This window comes from Lagopus leucura, unplaced genomic scaffold (assembly GCF_019238085.1).
Source record: "Lagopus leucura isolate 7727_CA_CO unplaced genomic scaffold, USGS_WTPT01 Super-Scaffold_100009, whole genome shotgun sequence".
In the NCBI taxonomy this organism is placed as follows: Eukaryota; Metazoa; Chordata; class Aves; order Galliformes; family Phasianidae; genus Lagopus; species Lagopus leucura.
Window position 1 is genome coordinate 21,429,645 of NW_024962266.1, and position 27,039 is coordinate 21,456,683.

At 41.6% G+C, this 27,039-nt stretch overlaps 1 protein-coding gene across 1 annotated transcript in view; it reads right to left on the reverse strand.

Annotated features, from left to right (window-relative positions):
• Nucleotides 1-280: 280 nt before the first annotated feature.
• The window catches only part of TRABD2B (TraB domain containing 2B), a 255,932-nt gene continuing 229,173 nt past the window's right edge, over nt 281-27,039 (reverse strand). The window contains exons 6-7 of the mRNA XM_042873535.1: nt 21,936-22,205; nt 281-1,283 (exon numbers count right to left, since the gene is read on the reverse strand). Of these exons, the coding sequence (XP_042729469.1) occupies nt 1,061-1,283; nt 21,936-22,205 (493 nt within the window). The 3' untranslated portion in view covers nt 281-1,060. The remainder of the gene's footprint in view (nt 1,284-21,935; nt 22,206-27,039) is intronic.

Below are 27,039 nucleotides of genomic sequence, written 5' to 3' on the forward strand. Positions count from 1 at the left end.
GTTCCTGTAGCCTTGAAGAGATTGTGGACAGATTATAATTCAATATGAGGATTCCAACTCTAAGCATAATAGCAAGATGCCGATGATTTCTAGACATTTCCTTCCCTCCCTGCAGGTTGACTATCTATTTATCAATTGAATTAATAAAGCAGTTCTACAGATTAGCACGATATTGCATCTTCATGCTCTATAGACAGACCAAGTCCTGCTCTCATGCTGGGAAGGATTGAAGGCTTGTGTTTATATAAAAAGAGGGAGAGAATAATTCCAGTGAGATTACTGCAGTTAAAATGAAACCTTTTATTAAGAGAAAGATGTCTTAATCTCAGGCTAAAAAGGGAGATTGGTAATTTCTAGAGAAGGTGAATGGTTGAGTTAAAGACAACTGGGGAACATAGAGGGTTATCTTGACTAACGACTTACTAAGTCATACAAAAATAACTGAGATTTTAGGTTGTAGCAGCTGATTTGAGAGTGCACTTATCCCTCTATTGGGCATAGGCCGCAGATAAGGGGATCTGCTTTATTTAGTCTAAGTTATTCTAATGAGAATTTTAGAAAAAGCAAAATAGAGTACAAATGTACTTACTGGTTGCTGTAAGAAGTTATGTTTAAAGAAACAAGCCATTCATTTTGGTGCCACTTCAGGCATTTGCAGAGTTGTCAGTTAAAAAACAAATATAGAAAATATTAATTTATCTGTTTCACCATCGCTACTGATTACTAGGGATGTTATTGACATATACAACAAGAAAAAAATAAGTTTACCAGTCGAATAAATACACTTTTTTTTCTTTTTTCTTTATATGAACATGAATATTTTACAAAACCCCATAGCACTATGGGAAATAAAGATCCTTCTACAAAAAGAAGATGTAAGTCAGTGTTACAATAAAGCTTTAGAGTTTCAAAATGTATCTGGGCAAAGAGACAAAATCAGCTAGAAGGCACTCTTGATTCACTGAGAAGGTCCAGTCTGGAAATGCTGTCAAAACATCCAATTCGTTCATAAATTATCTCTCTTCTCTATTCCAAGGGATTGCACGTAATACTAATGTTGTCAGGAAGGCTGCAGTAGATTCAGGAGGAATGAAGCTATGGCCATGTAGAGAGGAGCAGTCACTGATGGCCATAATATGGTGGCTGAGGCTGAGCTTGTAGGCTGAGGCTGGGATGGGTGATCTGAGCGTGGCCTCTGGTCCAGCCGGTTGGAAATCCAAATGGGAGGTTTGACTGTGATGTAGCCATTGGTTATCCTGATATAGGAAGGCAATGTGGTGGTGCTAAAAGAAAACACAAAGAAGGAAATTAAATGGGAGAGCCCTTATCTCTGTTCTGTGAGCTGATGTCCAAGCTGGCAGTAACAACAACCATCTCAATCACAATTATTTTTTTGCCCTCAGTAGACTCAGTTGCCCTCAGACTCCCAGAGGACGCTAATTGTGATGGTCTGGACACAGCTCTGATTCAGGAAGTCCCTTCAATTCTGGCTGCTGGAAGGATATAACCAAAGAAGAGATCACTCTTGATGAATTTAATTTATTGCACTCATTTTTTTAAATTTTTTTTTTTAAGCATCCACTACTGGCCATCTTTCAGAGACTGTGACAGGTGTATCCTTGTACTGAACCATTTGGAATGTCTCAGAGCTATGATTTCCCACCAAGGACTTGATACCAAGTCCAGGAGGGGCCAAAAGAGATGTCCTTCTCCTGTTTCACACCTCATAAGGAATTCCCTAGGATCCCTTACAAAACCAATAACTTTGGGCATAGGAGACCAAGCAGTTTCATTTCTTTTCCTAGTTTTAGGGAATTCTGGATCCTATGACAATGCCAAAAACAGACTCAGGGTGAAGTTTCTCCAGCTGTGGCTTTGCCTCAATAGTAGTGTGATTGCTTATTGATTGCAGCTTGAGTTAGTACTTTGATTTGAATGTGCATGTTGGAATTCATCACGATTCCCATGACAGTAAAGGTCAAAAAAGTCAGTTCTCCATTGATTTGCAAGTTTTAAGTTGTAATTTCCATTTCATAAAATGCTTCCTTTGCACCCAGCACTGGATGGTCCATAATCCATCAGCTGTCACAGAGCAGCATATGTGAGTATGCAGACTGTGCAAGGTAGATCCTGGACTTAAAAACAAGGCTCTGCTGTGGAGCAAGGGGGAAATAGACAAGTCCTTCTGAAAACAAGATGTGACATGAATACCTGCAGATTCTCTCTGTTACTTCTTAAATCTTCCATAGAGGGAATTTGGGAGCACTAAAAATGACCTTCACATAATTTTTTTTTTTATGGTGTAAGACGCTCTGCAGTCCTGTAACTATTTAGCTACAGTATCTGAGATCCTGACCCTGGAGGAAAAAGGCTGTGCTTTGCGTAAGATCAGATAAAAAGAACAATACTTCGTTCCAGATTCATGCACAGAATTTAGAGGCAATGAATGCTTTTGTCTTTTTCTGTCTAAGCCAATACTGAGATAGCATATAATTATCACCACTGTTCAGAGCTTTTTAGCTCAGATGCTTAAGAAGTGTTGAATTGCTCATAAGCTGTAAGAAGATCAAAGTCCACCCAGAAGAGGGCACTGGTAAACTCATGCTGGTCAACATCAAATGCAGCAGACAATCACAGCACATAGCACTTCAATTTTTAGTTTTAGGGTAATTCTTTTCAGTTCCTCCCTCATTCTTTACACTGTCACCACATTTTCTGGGTGGGACCTTAACTGATGTGCAATGAATTGGAGGTAAAGGCAGCCTAGAATTAAATACGTGGGGACTGCTTCATGAGAACAGATACTTCATTTAACCAGTATTATGTCTTGATAGTGAGAAGGAGTGCTTATACCAGAGGAACAAACTGTGTGATTTCAGAATCCTCTGTTTACAGCAATGCTGGAGACAGCTCTTATCTAAATTCCTATAGTGAGTGGTTGGAGTGTATCTTTAATGGATGACACAGGGTATGCAGCTTCAGAACTTGTGATACTGCATCAAAAAACATTAGATTTGGGATAAGGTTATGCTCTGTTTTAAATCTTTAACTCCATACCATTTGCCTTTAGTAAGGTGCTTGTACTCTTCTTCAGGTGACTTGTAGCTTTACAGAAATAAGCCATTTAGCCCTAAGTTAAAATTAAGTTTGCAAGAAAGGTCTGACTTTTGGTTTTCAAATGTCACCACAATGCCATGCAGGATTTACAGTTTGGGTATATCCTACTCCTGACCCATTTTATGGGCTTGCTTCTCCAGTGAGACTAAAAGGTACGATGTCCCTTGCACAGACTGTCATTTTGCACCTCTGGGATGTATGATGTGAGTTGTCTGGGGTAGGGGACAGGCTGGTTAGGGATTCACAGCCAACCGGAGGGTTCCTAAAGGAGTCTTAAATCAAGAGTTTGCATTTCTGTAAGATGTGCTTCCATTTTTTAGCAAATTTCCAGAAGTGTTTTGCTTTGGTGTTTTTTTTTCCTTCCTTGAAAAAAAAAAAAAAAAAAGGGGGGGGGGGGGGATGACGGGACTATTAACTTAAAATCCAGGGCTTCCTGTCAAGAGACCTGAGAAGTTTTTACCACTCTTCTCAGCCAGTGAGGTCATTTACTGGTTTCAGGACATTAGATTTATAGAGATGTTTCTTTGTTAAGATAAATATTGTTAGGTGGGGTTATTTGTTAGTTAAAAAAAATAAAAATCCATAAGTGCTTTAATAGGGAAGAACAGTGTGTTTCCATTAACGTGTACAAGACACACAAATAGCAGATGAATCACAGCTTAGCCATATAATATATTTTGTTAAATGCAACTCCACTTCTAGCATGCTAGCCTACTGCCCAGGTGGTCTAGAGATAAAGAGAATGATCGCTTTTAACAAACACTACAAGCCTTCTTGTAAAATCTTTGGTTCAAGATTGTAACCTGACCGTTCCTATGGTGAGTGGGAAGAGAAATCTCAGTCTCCAGGGGGTAGAGCCTTAGATTCATTAAGGTTGGAAAAGACCACTAAGATCATCTATCTAGTCCAACTGCCAGCCCATCCCCACCATGCCCTCTGGGGGTCTTCCTTTTCCTGCTGGTTACACAAGGTAAGACAGCTTGGTTTGATTGCAACCTCATCTTAGAGGTGGCTCAGGTGATGAGAGAACTTTTCCAAGCTCACTCTGAGCACATGTGCCCAGGCGTGTGGGAATCTCACTGACTCCCATAGGAAAGGAGAAGCAGGGTCCCCTGAACTCAACTGGATGCTTCCCACTGACCTCAAAGAGGTTTTGATTCTTCCTGAACTGTATGTGTGATTCACAAGATGAATCACAGATCTTGGGGATAATAAGCTAAATTATTGTCACACATTCTCTTGCCAGACGAGGCTATTCCATGCTTGAGTTTTTTTGCATCTGATAAAAATGTCTTTAGTAAAACATTCCACATGAGTGATGATGAATAGGCAACCAGTGGCTCTGCTGTTCATACGTCTCTTTTTTGCTCCTGTGTATGGGATTGTTTTAAGAATTTGGAAGACTCCAGGTATATTTTAGCCAAAAGACCTGCGGTATCACATTCACAAGCTTGTACTTTTGATCAGATAATAGGGCAGTTTTTCAAATCACTGCATTAGTCATACATTGTCTTACCACCACTAGAATGTGTAAAACTTTCTCAAAAATGGGGCCTCAGTCACAGGCTGTATGAACAGATCCTACTGAATCCAATTACATGAATCAAGTCCTTTACGCTGGGGGTACGCTGAAGCACCTTGATGATTTGGGAGCATGTTAAAATTGAAAAATAAAATGCACACACAGCCTCATGGGGGAATTTCTGCTCTGGTTTAGCTTGCAAGGAGCTTGGAAATACATTTTCAGTTAAACTTCAGGTTTATTCCCATATGCAGGGCACATTTGACCACTTGTGACACCACATCAGAATCACAGAACACAGGGCTAAGGAGGGACTTTCTGGCCCATCTGTTGCAAAGACTGGGAGATCAAAACTCTCCTGAGCTGTATGTCTAATCCAGTCTTCAAAACTGCATACAATGATAGCAATTCCAGAGTCTCTACAGAGAGATCTGACATCCAGAATTACTGCATCATGTTTCACCAAATATCCCATGCTACAGCTCGAGTTCGTGACTCCTGCTGTCCCCACAGACCCGTTCATTCCTTTCCTTTTCTCAGCAGCCTTTCAAGTAGTTTGAAGACTTAACCATGTTTCATCTCAGTCTTCTCTCATATGTGTGAACAATTCTCCCTACTCTTTTACTGCAAGTCCTTGTGAAAGTCCATGAGAAGCTCTGGTTCCCACTTAGGAACCCACTTTGCAGTTTCCATGAAGATGGTCTTTTTGCTATTTCTGCTCCCAAACCACCCGTACTGGAAGCATAAAGCTCCCAGTAACTGATCTCAAGCTGATGGAAAATTGGCGTATTCTGAGGGCAGGGGACTGGCTCAGTTCTGGTGATGCTGAAGCTGCTCCAGGGGAGGTTCAAGTTGGGTACCAGGAAATATTTCTTCTCAGAAAGAGCAGTCATGTACTGGCAAAGGCTGCCCAGAGAGGTGGTGAGGTCACCATCCCTGGAGGTGTTCAAGAATGGTGGGGATGTGGCACTGAGGGACATGGTTCAGTGGGTAATACTGGTGGTAGGTGGACTGTTGGATTTGAGGATCTTTTTCTCACCTTAATTACTTGATTCTATGAGTTTGTATTTGCATGCATTTTTTTTTTTATCTGCTGCCATCTTTCAGTCCCAACATGGTTTCCATTCAAATTGGAAGAAGTGGCCTTTTAAAGCAGAACTTACAAAAGTGTTTGGGGATTTTCCTGGATCAAAGGAGCTATGTAAACACATGACAAGTATTTTAAATAAATATAAACAAATGTGGATTCAGGCTGCCTTTCTTACAGTATGAAATCTGATGAAAGCAGCTTATTAAGATGATGTGCTAGCATAGATTGAACACTGAAAATAAGCATTTTTCAACTGAAAACCTTTTAATACTGCCTTTCTTGTGGACACAGTTCTTGCAGCCAGTGGGATAAGTCCTGCAGGATGCTGAGTCTCAAACGAGCAGGACTCTTAGCTCTGCAGGCACAAGCGCTCCCAGAAAGGTTCGTCTGCACATACCTACAACTCAGCACGTTCTAAAACCTCTTGCAGGATCAAGGCCAACAGGCTCACGCTTTGGCAAGATTCATTCAGTTCATCGAAAAAAAGAAGAAAAAAACCAGAAAACTCCGATCTGGATCAGATTAAGGAATCAGAGTTTTGTCCAGGGGAGACCATTCATTTGCAGTAGTGCAGTAAGCTGCCTTTGCATGTCTGGATGAGTGAGCAATCTCACACACTGGTTTGTGGCCAACAGAGAACACAGGTTGAGCCAAAGAAGAGCCTTATCTTTATTATCTTCCCTTTATCCTGGAGCTACAGGGAGCCTAGGTCTTTGGCCATTTTTCATTTTCTCCACTACAAGAATCTGCCCTCTCTAGAAGCACAGAGAGGCAGATAAGCCACACTGTTGGTACAGGGGTCAGGCAACAACATCAGGAGCATTTCAACAACCTGCCACCATCAATCTGAGCTTCTCTTCCATCAGGATATCAATGGGAACTATACTCCCACCTGCAAAGAACTTGGAGCACAGACCCTGCTTTATTTCAGTGCTCTGTCTCCCCTAGAGACTGCTGGCAAGCCAGCCGTTCCCCTTTGGAATGAACATTTGGAGCCTCCAGCCTCCGAGCAGAAGCAAAGGGAGTTGGACTAGATGGCCTTTAATGGTCCCAACTCAAACATTTTATGATTCTACGTCTGTGATGAGCCCTGCTCTTTTTTAGGGCATTGGCTTATCTCTAGGAGGAATAAGAGGGCAGTGAGGGAAAGGAGGAAATTTGAAGCACAAGTTTCACAAGGCAATGGCTCTGAAAGGCCAAAAAGCCATGACCAAGCATGCCAGGATGCTGCTGCACTCTATCAAAATGTGCCTGGCATAAGGCAAATCACCGGATGGATGGTGGGGGGGCATCTTCCTTGCCAGACCCAAGAATGCAGCATACAAGAACAGGATGCCTCCCAGACATGCTGGAGAGAGGCTGTCAGCAGTACCCGCAGAAGATGCCACCAAGGAGAATCACAAATTGTCCTTCAGAAGCCCTGGACTTTAACAGGATTTAAGGGTGGGATTAATTGTAGCTACAGGCTACAATTAGGCAGACTTGCAGTCAGAGCTATTTATCTGTGTTTTCTTTACAGTCAATTGGGAATGAGACATCTCCAAAGGACACCATCCCCACAAAGGCATCTCCAAGAATGAGCCATCCTTCAGAGCCTTCCCTCTGGAATTACAGTCTGTTGAACCTCAGCTAAATTCATGTCCCATTGTGGACTTTGATTGGTAAGGACAGCCTACTGCAGTCTTTCCTAAATCAGGCTTGGGGAAGAGAAAGATTGCTCCTTTCATTGTGCAAAACACAGTGAGGAGTAGAAATGAAGATTATCTTCAGGCTCTATCTGGACTTAAAGAGAGGTGCACAGATAGAACAGAACTTGACAGGGAATGTTAAAAACAACAAGATGGGATTATCTAGGTACATTGGCCAGAAGAGTCAGGCCAAAGAGAGCATACTTCCTTTGGTAAATGAGAAAGGAGAACTGGCTATAACAGATACGGAGAAGGCTAAGGTACTAAATGAGTTCTTTGCCTGGTCTTTGTTGGCAGCCAAGATTCTCGTATTGCTCACATCTTTGAGCCCGTAGGTATTAACTGGGAGAGTAAATCCCCCCCTTCTGTAAGAGCAGAGCAACGTCAACTCATGAGACTGAACGTATACAACCCTATGGGGCTGGATGATATGCATCCCAGCGTCCTGAAGAAGCTGGCTGATGTGATTGCTGAGCCACTCTTCATCATATTTGAGAAGTTGTGGCTGTTGGGAGAAGTCCCCACAGACTGGAAAAAAGAAAATGTCATTCCCATTTACCAGAATTGGAGGAAGGAGCTCACTACACTACTCACTACAGGCTGGTGAGTCTCACCTCTGTACCTGGGAAGATCATAGAACAGATCCTCTAGAAGACATGTTAAGACAGATGTAGGATGAGCAGGTGATCCGAGATAGCCAGCACAGCTGTATGAAGGGAAATTCATGTCTGAGCAATCTAGTGGTCTTCTATGATGGAGTGATGACCTCAGCGGACAAAGGGAAGGTGACCACTGTCATTTACCTGGACTTGTGCAAAGACTTTGACGTGGTCCACCACCACATCCTTATCTCTGAATTGGAGAGATATGGATTTGAGGGCTGGACTATTCAATGGATAAGGAATTGGTTGGAAGGCATTAGACAGAGGGTTGTGCTGAATGGCAGTGTGTCTAGGTGGAGACTTTGATGAACAGTGTCCCCCATGGATCTGTCTTGGGACTGGTGCTACTCAACATCGAGTTCACCCTCAGCAAGCTTGCTGATGATACCAAGCTGAGTGATGCAGTTGACACGTTAGAAGGAAGGGATGGCATCCAGAGGGCTTTGACAAACTTGAAAGGTGGGCCTGTGTGAACCTAAGGAGGTTCAACATAGCAAAGTGCAAGGTCTTGCACTTGGGTTGGAGTAATTCCAGATACATATACAGACTGGAAGAAGAGCTCCCTGAAAACCGCACTGGGGAGAAGGACCTGGGGATCCTGGTAGATGAAAAACTAAACATGAGCCAGCAGTGTGCTCTTGCAGCTTGGAAGGCCAATGGCATCCTGGGCTCCATCAGAAGAGGGGTGGCCAGTAGGAAGGTGATTGTCCCTCTCTACTCTGTTCTTGTGAAGCCCCATCCAGAGTACCAAGCCCAGATCTGGGGCCTCCAATAGAGAAAAGATGTGGAGCTGTTGGAGAGGGTGCAGAGGAGGGCCACAAAGATAATCATAGGGCTGGAGCACCTCCCTTAGGAGGACAGGCTGAGGGAGCTGGACTTGTTCAGCCTGGAGAAGGCTGCAAGGAGACCTTACTGCAGACTTCCAGTATTTAAAAGGGGATTATAAAAATGAGGGTGTAGCAGAAATGCTAAGTCACAGCTTGAAACAGTAATTGAGCACCTGGTGGGAAGGCAGGGCCAACCCAGGGAAGCTCAGGTGCATGCAATGCAGCTGAGTGACCGGAAGGGTTGGAGCCAGGATCCACTCCTCCCCCGACCTGATTTAAGGGTTAACAGTGGAGATGAGGGTATCTTGCTGGAGATCACTGCATACCTGGAACCTTTCAAAAGTAAGTAAATTTTCTTCCTTCATTTCTGCATCTGTAGCTGCTGTGTTTGGGCTTCTCCTCGTTTGCTGTAACCTAGGACTTTGCCACCCCACTATTATTGCTGTACTTTCCATCACATTATAGTATTACAGAAAGGAATCAGCTTTTTAAAGAGTAGATAGTGATAGGATGAGGGGGAATGATGGAATGGTTTTAAGCTCAAGGAGGGATGGTTTAGATTGTATGTCAGGGGGAAGTTTTTTACAGATGCCTAGAGAGGTTGTGGATGCTCCATTCCTGGAAGTGTTCAGGACAAAGCTGGATGGGGCCCTGGGTGGTCTGGTCTAGTAGCAGATCTGGAAGTTGGTGGCCCTGCCAGTGGGATGGGGGCTGGAACTTGATGATCCTTGAGGTTGCTTTCAACCAAGCCATTCTTTGATGATTTGACAGCAGCAGGGATACTGCTGCTGTCTTCTCAATCCCGTCTCTTAGGGAGCTCTTGGGTTTGCCTCAGAAGAAGAGAGGGTGATTCATGGGGTCCTGTGGAGGAGGAGGACCCCCAGAGGAGGTCAGTGCCCAGTTGTCTCCAATTCTGGCCCATGAGCTGAGAGCCAGGAAAATTTATTTTTTATCCCCGTGCCACCCATTGGTGAAGCACAAAAACCTTATTAAATCACTTCACTTCTATTCCTCTCCTGACTCACAGTTGAGTCAGGACCTTGAAGTGTCAGTGTGAGAGTGAGGACAGAGAGGTGCAAAGGGAGACATGTGCATGTGTTTAGCAGGTAGGGAAGGAGCAGGTGAGAAACATCCCCAGCACAGCCTGAGGGCACTTTTCTGACCTGAACTTTCAGCGGGTGGGAAAGGTTTGGGATTTTTTTTGCACCTTATGGTTAGGTTTAAGTTTCCCCTGTCCCTAGAGAAGACTGCATATGGCCCCATTCAACCTCCTGCCCTGAAACGCTGCAAGAAAACCTTACAAATACCTTCCCTGCAGATTGTGCACCAGCACATGTGGCAGGAGCAGAATCAGGCCTGCAGCTACTTTTCAGACAACTGCAGAGTGGTGTAAAAACACAGAATGCTGTAAAAACCAATAACCTTTGAAGCACACCCCCTGAGTAATTACCCCATTCCCATCTAATGACTTAAAGATGTTATATTCCTCTCTGATTTGGCAACAACAAAGATTTTGACCTTATTAAAACCAGCCCGTCAGGAAACTGCATGTCATCCTTTAAAAAAAAAAAAAAAAAAAAAAATTAAAAAAAAAAATTAAAAAAATAAATGAAATAATTTAAAATCTCTGTGAACAATAATTCAAGATACTGTAGCTGAAGACCCATGATCTGTTGTAGAGTGTCTGGGTGGTCCTGAAGCAGGAGATGACAACACTAGCTCTTTCCTTTGCCCTTCTAAGAAATGCTTTGATGATTCTCTACTATCCTAAGAATATCCCCCTGTGATTCTGCACTGGGACAAGGCAATCACAGAGCCAGGATAATGCATTCCGGTTTTACCCAGGGTCTTGCTAGCAGGGGAATAGCTCAGAATGCTTCGTTTCAGATGTCTATACAGAAACTGTGAGCCAGGATGCATTCACCAGAGCCTAAACAGTGATGTGGTCTCAAAAACATCCACCAACTCACCCCCGCCCTATGCACACATCTGGCCATGTACCTGATTTGTATGTGCAATTAAGGCACTCATCACGGCTCAGATAACCAAATACTTGTTCCTCTGGTTGTTGGACAGATAATGATTGCAGCACTTAGCCAAAGTAAGTGAGAACATCAAGGATGCATATACAGATGAGCTTAGAATTGCAAAATTCTCATCAGTAATGCCATGTGTGAAGTTTTTGGGAACCCTGATCGTTATACAATATGGAAAGGGTTCATTTGATGGCACCACAATCAAGTAGCTTTGAACCAAACTCCAAGAATGAGCTGAATACATCTCTTCTTTTGTCGGTATTTTGCTCACTCTAGAACAGCCCTACATGCAAAACAATTTGCATTTTTGGGGTGGTCAAATTCCAAATTCATATTTCATTTCTTGGGTTCAAGCTTTCAACTAATTAGAAACAGCATGACTCAATCTGCCCTCTCCTATGCACATTCAAGTTTGTTTGGTATTGTGTGGGCCCTGTGGCTCAAATATATTTTGCAGATGCACAGAATTAACCATGCATGTTTAGATGTGCTTAGGGAACACATAGATTCATAGAGATGTATATATTTGACCCTGTCACTTTCTTGTTAAACACTGTAAAAGATATCGACTTTCCTCTCCAGATTTTAAAATGATTTAGAATAGGCAGCACTGGGGAAACACCTAAAACATCCTGTCAAATTAAGTATTTTCTCCAAGACTGTTCTGTAAGACACACAATTATTTCAGCTAAGAAGATGCCTGCACAACGTATTAAGGAACAGAATGAACAACAAAATATAAACTGGCTTAAATGGATGTCCAACATACTGCATTTTTCCATTTGATTTTAATTTTCTTTTTCCTTCCCCACGTTCTTTTTCCATCTTCACATGGCATTTTTTTTTCTCTCCGCTTACTCTGTATCACATTTTTCTCTCTAATTCACTGGGCTCACTTCCCCGCTCACTGCTCGTTATTTTTCCGAGTCTCTCTTAAATAAGAACAATTAAGGTTGGGTCAGATCTCTGAACCTGTTATTTGGAGCAGCACTGAACGTAAGCTCATTCCACTGAACAAAAGCACTGGCTTCTTTTCCCTTCAAGCACACTCACTCTCAAAATAATAATAACAGTAAAAGAAAAAAAAAAGAGGTTCATAAGGCACATCTACAGGGCAGAAATGGAAAGAACATTAAACTGCTGCATTGCCCATTAGGAAAAACTTCTTGAAAAGAGTGGTGATGCAGTGGCACAGCTTGCCCAGAGAGGTGGTGGAGTCCCCATCCCTGGAGGTGTTCACGAACTGTGGGGATGTGGCACTGAGGGATGTGGGCAGTGGGCAATATCTGTGGTGTGATCTTAGAGATCTTTGTCTTAGATTCATACATTCTAGTCTAAGATACTAAGTCTGAGATCATTCCCCCTGCTTGCAAAGCAACTATGATGATACCAGCAACCACGCAAGAGCTTCCAAACACTCTGAAAGCCTGGAGATGTCACTCGTGACTCACACAAAGCCACTTGCTTGCCTGCAGGGCTGGAAAGGCTGCACAAGCTTTCCCTGCTGGGTGTCATAACCAGGACCCTGAAGTGTCTTGACAGAACTGAGCCAAAGAATTCCATGAGCATGGTCTGCATCATGCCTCTCCATGGTAGTGCTATGCAAAGCATCCCTGACATCTAGCAGCTTGCAAGAAATTGGCTGGGTTCCCTCTCTTTCCAGTTTAATGGGCTCAGACCCCAGGTATAATGCTTACTTTGTTCAGTTACTCAGGAGTTGTAAAGGGGAGATGTGAGTTAAATCAGAATTTGGCCTGGCATTTTTATAATTGCAGGAACCCAGCTTTTATAGCATTGAAACCATATGAATTTATCTAATCCTACCACTCCTTTGTCCCAGTGAGTAAGTGGACCTGGGGCACAGCTGCCCTTCAAGGTCCTGCTGGGCTTTCAGTGTGCAGTGCTGCCTGTGCTGCTCCTTACCCTTCTCTGGGTAACACCAACAGCTTTATGTGTGCATTTCCACTGAATTTTAATGACAGATTTCTTTATGGTAACCAAGTGATTTCACTGGAAGACATTTCTGATAGGTTATGGATTTTACGTAGCTCTGCTAAGCCTGTAGTTTCACCTTGCAAATCAGCAGATGTACAATTTTTGAGGATTTGGGTACCTGCTAGGTAAGAAAGTCACCCAAATGCATATGTTCAACTTAGGACAGCTGTGTTTTAGATGAAGGTAAAGAGTCTGAATGCAGAGATTGTCCCCAACCCATTCAACAGGGAAAGAACAACACTTCCTAATGGAGGATCTCTTTTTGTATGAAGAGCTGTGATTTAGGGAGCACAGGTGCTTTACTACCCACTTCTGCACTGAAGAAATCCAACTCTCCCTGGGCATAAGCCCACTCAGCACTTCGTACAGCATCTGCAACTGCAGTCAGCCTTGCCAGTTTAACAAAAACCACTCTCTTCACCCACCCTAAACAGCAGGGGAGAAGTGTTACCATGTATTTAATTTTCTTTGCCTGTTAAACCAGACAACTTATTTCTCAGCTGAGTGACTAAGAAGAGCTTTACAGAGCTATGTTCAAGTGCAATTTAGGTTTAGAAGAATTCCATTCACGAGAGGGTATCCACTGCGTTTTCCCTCCTTATCTGCTTGATGTGAGTCAGAAAGACAGTTGTTTTCCTTTTGTGTGCAATACACAATATGCCACAAGGAGTCATAGTTAAAGGCTCCAAAGAGCCAATCCTCAGAACATCTGGCCAGTGAAAGCCCTGGATATGGAAAATATAAATGTCAAGGCTCATATTTATAAATTGGAAGGGCCATGACGACATCTGCTAACAAGCCCTCTTCCAGAGCCCATTTGTACATGGTTATGTGCAGGCAACAATAAACATGTGCATGGATCACATGGACGGCCTGCGCTCCCTTTCAGTTTTCGAAGGAACACACACTGCTATAACACACAAATGCTTTGTTCTCACAACACAAAAATACAAGTGTTTGCAAACCTCACAGCAAAGCTCTTGCATACCAGACCACAGTGGGATACGCTGCTGGAACAGACTAAAAATAGATGGAGAAAAAGCCTTGCATTAACACAGAAGACAGTTAAACTCATTTGGCATTAACTCTTTCAGTGGAATAAACACTCTGCTTCTTTTTTTTGCCTCTCTGCACAGGAGACATTTTGTACTATAGCTCCAATCCTGAAACCTAATATTTATGGTGGAATAGTTGTGGATGGGAAGCCTTAAATACAGTCTAACCCACTCACTCGTGGTATCTTAATATTAACATTAAAACAAACTGAAAATAAACTTACTTCTCCAGCTTTTCCCTGACTTAATGTCAACTGTAAGCACATATCTAATGGCTTAGAAATAGAAAAACGATCCAATGCATTATCACAAAGGTTTTACTAATAATTTCATTATTGTGGGTGTCTAGAGCACAGTTCAAAGGTGCAAAAGTTGAACCTACACTTGCATACGAAAGGTACGAAAGACCATACTGGGCATGAGATAATCCAGAGCAAATGCAAGCCTCCAACGTTTCTAGCACTGGTCAGAGTCATACAGACTGCTCGCGAGGCTTCCAGGAGGAAGAAAATCAGCAGAAAGAACATGGAGTGCTTTATGATGACCAGGAATTTAGCAAGGAATAAAAGCTGCCACACTGCCTCGTCCAGTAGGAAAGCAAAAGACATAGAAAGAATCCTAGCTATGTCTCCTGCAGTCTGCACTAATGCCATATGTCAAAGACATGCTGCTTACTAGAGACATGCTCCATATCAAAGAGGTTCTGCTGAAGGCTCCCAAAGCATGCACTTCCACTGATATGGACTGACAGAAGTAATTTGCAGTGCTTATAGAATTGCAGCCTCCTGTGAGATGAGCCCAGAGAGTTGGAGGTGGCATCCATAGTCCAGGGGTCTGAGGATGAAGATGGAAACGGTGAAGGGATCCTCCTGAACCCTTCTTTGCCAATCACGTGCAGCCAGTATTAACCAGGGCAGGAAGAACAAGTAGAGGAGAATGAGAAAATTCAAGCAGAGAATGGTGAACCGGGGAACTGAAAAGTAAACAGGTTGTTCAAGATTATGAGCAGCCCCAGCAGCAGGTGTGGGAACGAGACAGCATTGGCTGGGAAGGAGCAGAACAAGTGGGGATGTGCATCATTGGAAAAATGACAGTGAAGAGATTATCAAAACTCAGCAGCTGCTCATTTTTGAAACTGAATCCTAAGCAAACATTTTATTTGTGCTGCATCAGGCAGACTTTAAGCAGTTTAAAAAGGCTTGCTATGGCAGGACTACGTTTAACCAAAAATACATACAAATGAGATGCATATAAAAATGCAGTGTGGACTACCTTTACTCAGTGTACACCAAATGAAAAGTAGAAAACAAGAAAAGAAGTGGAATATCTTAATGAGTTCCATAAAACCTCTTGCATTGTGTTTTCAATCTTAATCAGCATCAAGAAGGAAGGAGCAGAAAGTGTTCTTAGGTACCCAGTGCTGAAAAATACCTCACTGTTCAAAAATCTAAGCTTTTATGTGCTCCAATTTTGTTACTTGCTCGCCTCGAAAAATATGGGTTTAATATTCATGATGGATTTAAGCTTCATGAAAATAAAATACCTAGCACATTGCCAATAAAGAGTTTAGTTTCACGAAAGAATGAAATCTATATTCCAATTGTCTACTTTCATGTGTTTTCATCTATTTTAAGTGCTCTTTATTTCTAATGAATTGATTTGCATGTATTTATAGCTTTCATTAATTTCATAGGTCATACATACAGCTTCACACTCATAGTGGTGGTGAGGTATATAAGAGTGAAAATAATAAACAGGCAAAGCCATTGCTTGTGTCTTTTGAAGTTTGCCAGTCTCTGTGTTTCATCACACTGGATCTGCATATTACACAGAACATCAGCAACACTCAACTATGTAAAATCAACAGAACAAAGTAAAGCATACATTTGTGTTTCTGTATCTAGCAGGTGATAGTGTGCCTGCACATCTCTCCAGCCCCATCTGCAGAGTAGCAAATTTATTCTTTGATTTTACAAGGCAAAAGAAGTTATCAGTCATGGCCAGTTGACAGGAAGGGTCTATTAGCATGGAAATGCCAGTTTTGGACACAAATTTCAAGATTTCCCATCCATTACTGCAAATGCACAAGAGAATTCTGTGCTGAGCACAGGTCTTGCAGCCTTAATTAATACGTTGTGTGCACTCTGACTAACCTGATAATCCAAGAAGCCTCAAGAAAAACTGTCTAGGGACAGAGGATATGTCATCACCATATCATATGTTACAGTCAGGAGATTTGTTTCTTATTTATACTGCACTGAGTTATACTGTGATGATATTTTACTTCCATGGGAGGGCTTGAGCATTAAGGGCTGGTGAGAGGTGCCAACATCCGTGCTTGTTGAAAGGAGGCATCAAGCCATATGCTCATCTTAGAGGAGGTTCAAGTGGAAACAGTGAGGGACTAAGGAGGGAAAAGTACAAAACACCTCATGTTTTGCTCAAGAGGAGCTGAGGAGCCACCTTTTCACAGAAGCATGACTGCTTCTTATGATGCACTGGCACAACATGCTCAGAGAGGTGATAGAGTGGCTGTCCCTGGAGATGTTCAAGGAGAGAAGTTACACTGAGTGACACAGTGGAGAGAGATCTAGGCATGGCTTGATGGCTGGACTAGATGATCTTATTGGCTTTTCCAACTTTAATGATACCACAATTCTATGATCATCCCTGATTGGAGGGAGAGGGAAGGACCAACTCACACTGTTTCAGTCACCAAAGCATCTTCTTTGGCTCCCAGACAGATTTCCAACAGAATTCACTGAAAACTGGCCAAACTAAGAGCAGGTTTTAGGTCAGTCCAAGATACAAAGATGCAGAGGAACTGGGATGGAGAATTGTTCAGGGGATATTCCGTGACCACTCGGCTGACAAACTACCTCTTCTACCAAGCCATGAGATTTTCAGGGCATTTCTGTGCCATACTCTAGAGACTGGATGCAGTTACTGATAGGGACTGCGATCATGAAAGTTTCCTGAGGAGGAAATCCTGCCAGGGGAACAGCAAAGGAAATGGCAGGCAGAAATGTTGGAGGAAAGCCAACGGGCCACACAACGCTGGCCCCAACCAGCAATGAGGTGTGACAAGGGGAGGGGAGGTGTGACTTCAACACGCCTATGCTTCCACTGCTCCTGGCTGCTGGTAGGGTCCCCATGGGAGGCAGGTACACTGTAACGAGTTAGAAAGCCCCAAAGCTACTTCCTAATCTTTGGCCTTTGGACAAGGTTAAGCTGAACACAGGGCATGTGCAGTGGGGACAACTATTCTGCTGGCTGCATGGAGGCTGGAGGAGGCAGCAATCCCCTGCAGTAGGCATGCAGCCTCCAGCAGTATCCTTCCCAGAGAGGCAGAGAGGGTAATTTAAACAAACAAGGCCCCAGTGATGGAAATTTCAATCTCAAAGCTACCATGTGAGGGGAAATCATCTGACCACAATTTACCTGTTAGACTTCAAAAGTGTCTAGGTCTCCTCTAAAGAAAAGCAGCCTTTTCTTTAATGAAGCTAAGTACTGTATTTCAGCACTGCGTGTTGTGAAAAGGAAGCAATTTGGATTCATTTACTGAAATTTACCCTTCAGATGCAGTTAAGTGAAATTAAAAGTTTGTCTGAGTTGACAGTGTTCTGTTTTCCATCACCGCATTGTCTTAAAAGAAAGGATAACAGCCTAAGTGCTTAAATTCCATCCAAACTGATAAGGTTCACTTTATACAGGCACACTTACTGCAGTTTATTACACACTATATCCCCTTCATCCATCACTGGTATATATATTTTTTCCTCTCTAAAATAACCATTGCTTATAAAATAAATTGATATTTGTGATGTCACTGCATTCATCTGGGGTTGTGTAGTCAGCACTGGGCTATCAGAAAAATGCCCTTTCCAATTACAAGGCAAATTCATTTCATTTCCCATTAATGGTAGGTTTTGCAGAGCTAAGCTTACATCTAGGACAAGAATCTCTTTTTTCTCATCACAATTCTTTTCCTTTAATTTCTTTTCTATGCAAGTGAAGCATCTGTGCGTCCTCAATAACCAAGTGCTGGCTTTGCTCAGATCTCCGCTTTGGCAATAGGAATGGATGATCTACCCATGATGTCCTCTCTAATTCTTTCTACTCACTATTGTATTCCTCTTCCACACCCTCTAGCTGCCATTGCTCCTTCTAAGCCTCACACCTCCCAAACACTCTCCCGGCTACTAACTCTGCTTCCTTTTACTCAGGAGCCTCCCTCCCACCCTGCTGTAATGCTCCCACTCCCCTTGAGAGAGTGCTCCATTTGTTTGGGCTGTTGGTTTGTAACCTTGAGCTTTTTGCCTGCCCTAGAACAAAGGTGCAATGCTGATTTGGCCTTTGCTCGCTACTTTGAAACTTCACAGGCATTTCTCTGTTCTTTCAATTCACTTAGCAGCTCATCATGAATAGGCAGTGAATGATCTGTAATTAATTATATATATTATAGAGGAAACTGAGCTAACACAGTGTCATCAGGAACAATGACATACACTGTGTGCCAGACTGCAGCTTTCCACTGCAAGGGCTTCGCCTCCCCTTCTCACTGCCCCAGTTGGCTTTTGGCTATGAAAGCTAGCTAGAGTCTTAATACTGTCTGCCTTCAAATTCCTCCCAAAGGCAGGCTTCAGATCTGTAAAATCAAGTCATTAAAATAAAATAATTAAAAAAAAAAAGTCTTGCTACTTGAAATCTCCATTTCATTTTGATTCTCAAGAAACAATTTCAAACGTGAATTGTAGCCAGGCAGAACGTTTTCATCTTGTTTAGATTCAGAGGGAAGGAGGCAGATGGGAGAGGAAACCACAGATTTCATCAATGTTTTTTACTTTTTTATTAGCCTTCACTGAATTGTTCAGTGTAGCCAATTACCCAGGAGATCAGCAAATCTTAGTTCTGTCAGAGAGGAGGAGAAGACAGAGCAGAAGCTTTCTCATCCTCCACAGCAGTACTAGCCTTCAAACACATAAATCTAAACAGCGTCCACTCAGGGTTGCCAATTCGAATGTCTCAGCTGCTAAGACAGAACAAAAAGGAAAGGACAATCTCCAAGGTATAACTGAAAGTAAATACTAATAATGATGTGTGACATTAAATGATGACTCATTTTTCACGAGGCCATTTCAGATTGTAGCTATAACCTCAGATCAGACCAGAAAGACCGTGTAAGATGAGGTCTTAGTGGAACCATTAATTATGGATTTCCTGGCTTTTATAGGCTGGAGTCAGAACTTTGATGTTGCTTTAAGATTGTTCTCCTGTGTTCATTTCCTTTGTTTCTGTGCTGGTAGCTTAAAAAAACACCTTAAGATTTCCACAGGAGTGTATGAGATAACTGAGAAATCCATAGTCCATAAAAGTCCTGCAATTCATGGCTCATCAAATCCTCTAACCCATGGTCAATAAAGCTTTGGAAAAAAGCTGTATGAACCACAGTCATTTCACAGTTCAATGAGGTACATACAAAAATCAGCAATCTGGCATAAAGTCACCTGGATTTGTCCCTGACCTGTATATTTCTCTCTGACTTTTCAGGTTGAAAGATGACTCAAACAGATGAATTCTGGAGACTTTTCATGGAAACAATGAATTTTACACAGCTTTCACTCCCCCCCAAAGTAACAATGAACTAAATCTCCCTATTGTGTCTCAAAATAAAGTTTCGGGTGAGTTAGGAAACTTAAATGGGAAGAAGAACCATGTGGAAAGCCATAATACTACATGATCAGAGCTCAGTCCACACAGAGTGGCTTTGTAGACAGACACAACGGTGCTCCAATTTAAGTCAGGTCCGAGTATGAGCTTCCAGTACTACCAGATATCCTCCCAAAATGAGTGCTAACAGCCTCACCCTTCAGTGCTGATGAACTTTAATGTGGTAATATGATGCAAGTCCATGTGTTTCTCTGCTGTGCAAGTAACACTTATTTGCCCATATTAGTCACCCTAGCTGTTTCTTCCCAAGAACAATCATGCATCAAAGCCTAGGGACAGACACAAATTTCTGTTCTTTCCTTGCCAATCAGAAAGAAACCAGTTAGAAAGAACACACTGTTTACTGCCTTGTGCAAGGTCCAGCTTGCAATTAAAACTGATGAAACCCGACTGCCAAAAGCAGAATATGCAGCACCCAGTTTATGAAAGTTGAGATCCCAGCCAGTTTATGAAGAAACCAGGGCTGGTTTTGAGTCTCTGATTTAGCTGAACAGTTTGTAGTTTTTGTTTTGTTTTGTTTCCAGGAAAACAGCAGAAGTATCTCCAGAAGTATAGAAGAACTAAAGCCATCTGAAAGCACTAAGGCAAACTTCCCTTCCTCCAGCCCTTCCTTGCTTCTAGGACTGTAATCTCCCACTAACATCTCCCTGGGATCTTTCAGCAAGCAGGCGACACACAGTGTCTGGTTCATCACCAGCTTGGTGGGAACGGAAACCTGTGTTTCCTCATCCCAATCTCCATCCCTCTGAAATGGAAGTAAAGGGATAAAAGGTTTCAGTTCAGATGAAATCTCTCACCAGCGCAGAGTGAATAATTTAACTCTAGCCTGGAGAGCTACCCTTTGAAACACTTTTTCTAGGAATATTTAATACTGAAACAAAAACAACAAAAGGAACACAAGACTGCCAAAGCTATGCAAGCACTGCAGCTTGAAGTCCCCAGTTGCACATTTCCATAGCAGTATCAGGCCCAATATCCAATATCCTTTCTGTATAGATAAGACGAGGGCAGAAGGAACGCGGCTAACTGCCAAACTCTTATAAGACTTTACTGTTTAAGGACTTCACTCATATTACACATGCAGTGAGCTGGATCAGACACCCACGTGAAATGCTGGGACACCAACATTTGGCATCCCTCGGGTGGAAGATGAACAGAGAAGCCCCTTGTCTTTGGGGCAGCCAAATACATAGCACCAGATGCTTTTTACCTCATGCTAAAACATCTTCCACAGAGAGAATCCAACACTGAACAAATTTTGAGGAAAAAAAAAAACAATTTGGATACAATCCTCCTTACCAAGGCTGGCATCAGCATCAGAATAATCCTACCACAGTAAGATTATTATATTCTGCTGTAACAACAACACTTACATCACTCATCCTAAGAAAAGAATACAATAAAACACAACAGAAGCAAGGCAACTGCTTCTTTAAAAAGAATGAACAAAATAATTAAAAAAAAAAATACAGAACACAAGTATGTAGAGAGCCTTTTTCATTGGTAAAAGGAGAAACTTGTAAGAAACTCTGACTTGTTTGGAATGCAAGGCATTTAGATGTTGTGAAAATGGGAATGACTTTGCCTGTTCCTCAGTTTCGAAGGTGTAGAAACATACAGCAATGAATACTTCTGAAGGATGTACTGTGATTTTCAGGTGCAACATACCCTAAGTTGGTTCTAACAAGCCATAAATAGATAAGTTGTTAGACAGTCAGACAGATACATACACACCCAGTGTGGTTAGACTCAGGATGCTTAACTTTGTTGTTTCCAAGGCAACAACAGAGGTGTTGGAGGTGTTAAATACTTTCAGTATCAAAATATTGAAGATTGAAAGTTAGGTAAGCTAGACATGTCAGAATCTTAAAGTTTGGAAGATGGCTCAGTCTTTGGGCTGAAAACTGACAGTAAAGATTGGAAAATTATTATTGGATAAGAAGGGGAAACAATATTTTTCTTTCTTTTTTTTTTTTTTACTGTACTTTCTCTGTATTTTAAGCATTCTAACCATCAGCTTTCGCTCTTGACTTTTAGATTAAATATTCCTATTAGCCTTCCTCTGAGTTCCTCCTTATGTTCCAAAAACAACACCTTACTCCTCATCTCTCCCAGTTAGCTTTTCTCCAACCTGTTGTATGGTCGACTCAACAAAGCTGGAATCTGTAAAGGGCAGCAGGAAGAGGACAAGAATCATAAAAGTTATGACTCACCTGTCTTCTATCCGAACCCAGAGGTCATTGAACTGCCTCTGGCGATGGTGTTTGTGCTGTTTCTTGTGCCATTTCTTCTGTCTGCCGAACTCTTCCAGCTGGCTGATGCTGTCTGGTAACAAGAGATGAGGAGACAGGCTGTCTTCTTCATCCATCTGTAGAGGCTTCAGGGAAGGAGATGTCAGTGGGACCTGTTCAGAAAGCTGCAGAGCAGGCAGGGCTGTTGCTGAGGACCCTTGTAAGGCAGGACTCATCTTGGTCATTCTTGAACTGCAAAACATATTTGATATGTATTTGATAAGTAAGTTGAGAGAGAATGCTAAGAAAAGGTGAAAGCAAAGGACTATTCTTGTTGAGTGCTGCTAGCTGCTAAGGTGTGCCACGAGAGAGGCTTTTGCTCTGGAACAGTGACGAAGCACAGCAGTGGCGTTTCCTAGAAAACTATCAAGTAAACTCTAAATAGCAAAACTCTGAGGAAAACTACTCAACTTATATTTTATTTAGCTTATATTTAACTTGTTAACTAACGAATACCTTAAAAGATGCAAAAAAACCCAAATAAGATAACAATAGTTCCCTTTTTTTTTTTTTTTTCCCCAACTTTGGACATCATTTGTTGGAAACAAATCATTGTTTTGACTGCAACAATAATTACACTCATTCATCCAAACTAGGGCTAGTGACAGGGAAGCCCAGGCTGTTGACAACAGCATAGTATAATAGAAAGGCTGCTGGGATAAGGTTTGTGAGACCCAAACTCTAGCAGTTTCTGTGTACTGGGGAAGTGAAGCAAAAAAAAAAGGAGGTAAATGGCCTCTCTAGGACCACCATGAAGCTATATTACCAGAGCTCTTAACTTCTGTTTGAAATACTACCATCTCTTGCATCACTCTTGAACTGTGCAGCGAAAGGCCTTCTATTGACTTCATCTTCTAGAATTTCACTAATTTTAGAAAAAAAAAGTCAATATAAACTCTCTTCTTTGATATGCAGCCATGTTAGCTTGCATTTGAGAGCCAAGATATCTGAGACAAAAATCTAATAAAGCAGTACTGACACAAAGTGATTTTGTTTTCTAACTTCAGCGAAAGTTTCCATTTGGTCTTAATTGCAAAAGAGGAACTTTTTCTGTCTCTGGGATGGCCCAATGAGTTGTAGGTAAAGAAAATGGAAGAGAAATAATAGCCAATATGAAGCTGTGGTCTGCAAAACTATTTCTATTACATGGATGCTATCGCTTTTACGACAGAATCGATTAAAGCCACGTGAAAAGTTTTGCCTTCTGAGTGAAACCAGCAAGATATTTTAAAGAAAAAGTAATAAGAAATCCTAAACTTCATTGGTGACAATGTACAAAATGAACTGCAAGTGAAACCACATGTTTAATTTAAGGAACATTTAGTTCCAAAAAAAGTCACATCTACTACTAATGGCAGCCTTTTTTTTTTTTCTTTTGTGCTTTTGAAGTCCATTACAAGAGCACTCAGAATCATTGTCTACTGCATCACATTTTACCTACAGCTCCTTCCAACAGCTACTGAGCATTAATTGCTGCTACTGGGAGAGAGACTCACTGGCAAACACTGCAGTAATTTTGTCACTGTAGCCAACAGTAATGACATTTTTCAGAGATCACATGACAGATGTGGAAAAAAAAGATGCTTGTTTAAATTAATTCTAAAATTCTCCAATGAAAATTCTTTTCATTAATAAAAGACAAGAAAATCCCTATTTTGTGAGGGTTTTTTCCTTTTTTTTTTTTTTTTCCTTTCCTTCTCCAAGCATTTAGACTTTTCTTGAATCAGTTTCAAACTCATTCATACTCATCCCATGCTCTATTTCACATTACAGAAAGATCTGCTGGTACTGGCTATTTTTTCCTAGTAAGACTTTCTTCCACGATTCATGTTGAGCATGAGGTTTCATCATTGCAGCAGTTTTCTTTCTCCAAGAGATATCTTGGAACTCTCCGAAGTTTTCACAACTTCTTAGACTGAGAGACACCGATCACAGTCACTCCACCCATGGCTGAAGCAATGTCATCTACAGAGTCGTGTAAAAGGAAAGGCTCTCACAGATTTGCAGTGGATAAATCCTTCAGGTTACAGTAGACATAAAGGTTATGGTATGCAGAAACATCTTAAGAAGGCAACAGCATGGAGCAGATGCAAGAAAACAAAGTTGACAAGCAGGGTGAACATCATGGCTGAAACTGATCTACTGCTCACATTTCTCTTTCCATTGACTTGTTCTCAACAAAACTCTACCTCACGTTCTGATCAGTCAGCAATGAGATCCCATCTGCAATCCCCTGAGATGATGACGGCAGGAGCAGCCACCACATCAGACTAGATCTGCCAGTAAAACCTTGGGGCCACCACTCTGTTCCTTGAATGCTTTTAGAGACATCTGAACACATACTTTCCACCATTTAACACCTACCATTCTGTTACACATGTTTATCTTGCTCTGAACTCCTAGTAAACTGGAATCGGTGGAGAGGTGTTTTTATGGGTTGAGATTTTAGAAACCACTTAAGAGGAACGGCAGCTCACTTCTTATTAAAATTAATGACTTTGGGCATCAAAATCCCAGTGGCGGCTTTGAAAGCTTCTGGCTTAATTGTTTCCACTACCATCACATGAGCCACAGGTTGTAAACTCAATATTCCAGAACATTCTTCGGGAGGAGAATAAATAAACACTGAAGAAATGTTAAAATGCTGTAACCCAAGGAGGGTTATAAACTAACCACTTGTTCTTTAGAGTTGACATATAGGGAATAAATCTGTTGTGGCAACTGTGCATTACATTTGGTCAATAATGTTCCATTATTCCTGTACTACTACTGAGTAGCTCAAGATCTAAGAAAGGCTGTTGGAGATGGTATGTTGACACATGCTCACTTCTATGTTTTAAACTATATTGAAGCTTTAGAATACTGCGCATGGGAGGAATGAAATATCTCTGTATAAATACTTGTAGACTCAACATCTCTTCCAAATAATTTAAAATATAATCACACAGTATAGAAAAAATTTAAAAGGTCTAAAAAACATATAGCAAGAACAACTGAAAGCCAGTCATCAACTTATAGACTATACGGAATGATTTTTTAAAATTGAATTCTTAATGACATCTGGAGGCATGGCTTTCCCTGATCTGATTACCATTCTACAGATATTTAACCAGAAATAAAACTTTCAATCCATCTGAATATGCATATTTAATCCAAATATATTGTATGAGCATTTAAAGATATTGTAATTCAAGGCAGGCTTCCTATCAGACACCCACTGATTTAATTAGAATGTATTTGCATTCTGGATATTTTCCCCTAGAAAATGATGGCACCTTCTCCCTGTCCCTTGGTTATTTGCAGTAGGATACTTGAGCCATCAGTCTCTTCACTGCATAAAGCTTTACCATTAGATTCACTGATTATTTCATGGACTATTTCATGCCTTTCCTTCCCAACACACTGTTAGCACAGCTGCACTGCATGAAACCATGGGGATGTAATATACTTTTTTTTTTTCACTCCTTCACTTCTGCTGAGACAGCTTTCCAAGATACAGAGTTATTTTTAAATCCAGAGAAAAGCAGGACTAGTTTTCACTTTGTGAGGCCGCAGTCCTTTTCTCAAAAAACTGTAAGAAATACCCAAATATTTGGACCAAATATCCTGGTCCACACAAAGACCTCAGAGATTTTTTATGAGTAATTCGATACAACTCCAGGCTGAGAAGTTCCACCCATTTTTAAGTGTAAATGCCCACATGGGATCATCTTTGAGAAACTCAAAGTATTTTAGATCCTTAGGTGTGTTTCTCTCATACCTGATCTTAATTTCTTCCCCTGGGATGTACAGTCCCGTGAAATACGCTCTCTAAAATCACAAAGTCCAAATAAGAAAATCAGAATACCTCAGCAAGTAACTTAGGTTTCTTTATCCTAGAATACAGAACAGTGAAAACAGGGAAGCATTTATTCTTATTCATTCTTGAAAGTGCTTAATCCACAGACAAAGATCCCTGTGGTTTTGTTTCTCTTCTGGTGGATTTGCCATCCTTTTCTAATTCTTTTCAAGAATTAAAAGAACAAAACAAAACATGCAAGTAGTTTAGGCAGAGTTGTACGCTCCATTAGACTGCCTCAGCATTCCTCTGTCTTGCGGTTTCTAGTGCCTTTGTGTTGGCACTGATAATAGAAATTTGTCTCATCATCAGGATTTGCTAGGCTTACAGAAGGAATCCGGTCAAGAAAACGAAATTAACATCATAAAGTTTTGTACTAGCTTACTTTCATAATCCTCAGGCTTGTAATTGCTAAGGTTCCACTTTCGCCCAACCCCAAGCCATCCTGGAGTCCAGACATGCCCTTCTCCCTGCCCAAGACAAAACACTGCTCCTGCCCTCCCAACAGCTTCCCAGTTTCTACAGTTCAGAGGGCTGAGACCATCTCTAGACTTGAATGCCTCTTCCACAGGGTGAACTGGAGCTGCCATGCAAACATCACACCTTGTCTTCAATGATGGGGATATTTGCAACATTCAATTCATTACTGTCTCAGGAGCACCAGGTAGAGCAAACCTTGCCAACACACCTCTGCTCACTGATGCCATCAGGGTACTACTAGTGACATTTAGGGTGAGTTCTACTACATTGGCACTCAACATCAAACCTCCCATGGTCTTCAGCAGGGCCAGGAATCTGCCCTTGCTGTAGCTGATGAGAAAGATCTGCACAGAAATATCCTCTTACAGCCAACTGACTTCCACTGCTGCTCAGTAACAACAGAGAACCTGATCCATGAGATAAAGCTTCTGAAGCACTTTGCTGCACATACACGTTTTCCACACAATTAAATTGGAGTACCTGTCAAATCCCTGCCTGCCTATTCATCTGAGGAAAATGCTCTGATTGGCTTAATCGTAATTAGGTTATTTTATGTAGCATGCTCTTGCCTTAGGCTTGTTTACTACAGCTAGAGCATTGCCATTTCTTAACAGAATTTGGAAACAAAGTTATTTTCATTTTTGCACCATTCTACAACTCACCATCAGTTAAATTAGGTTAAGCAATTAAATTAGATTACAGTCCGCC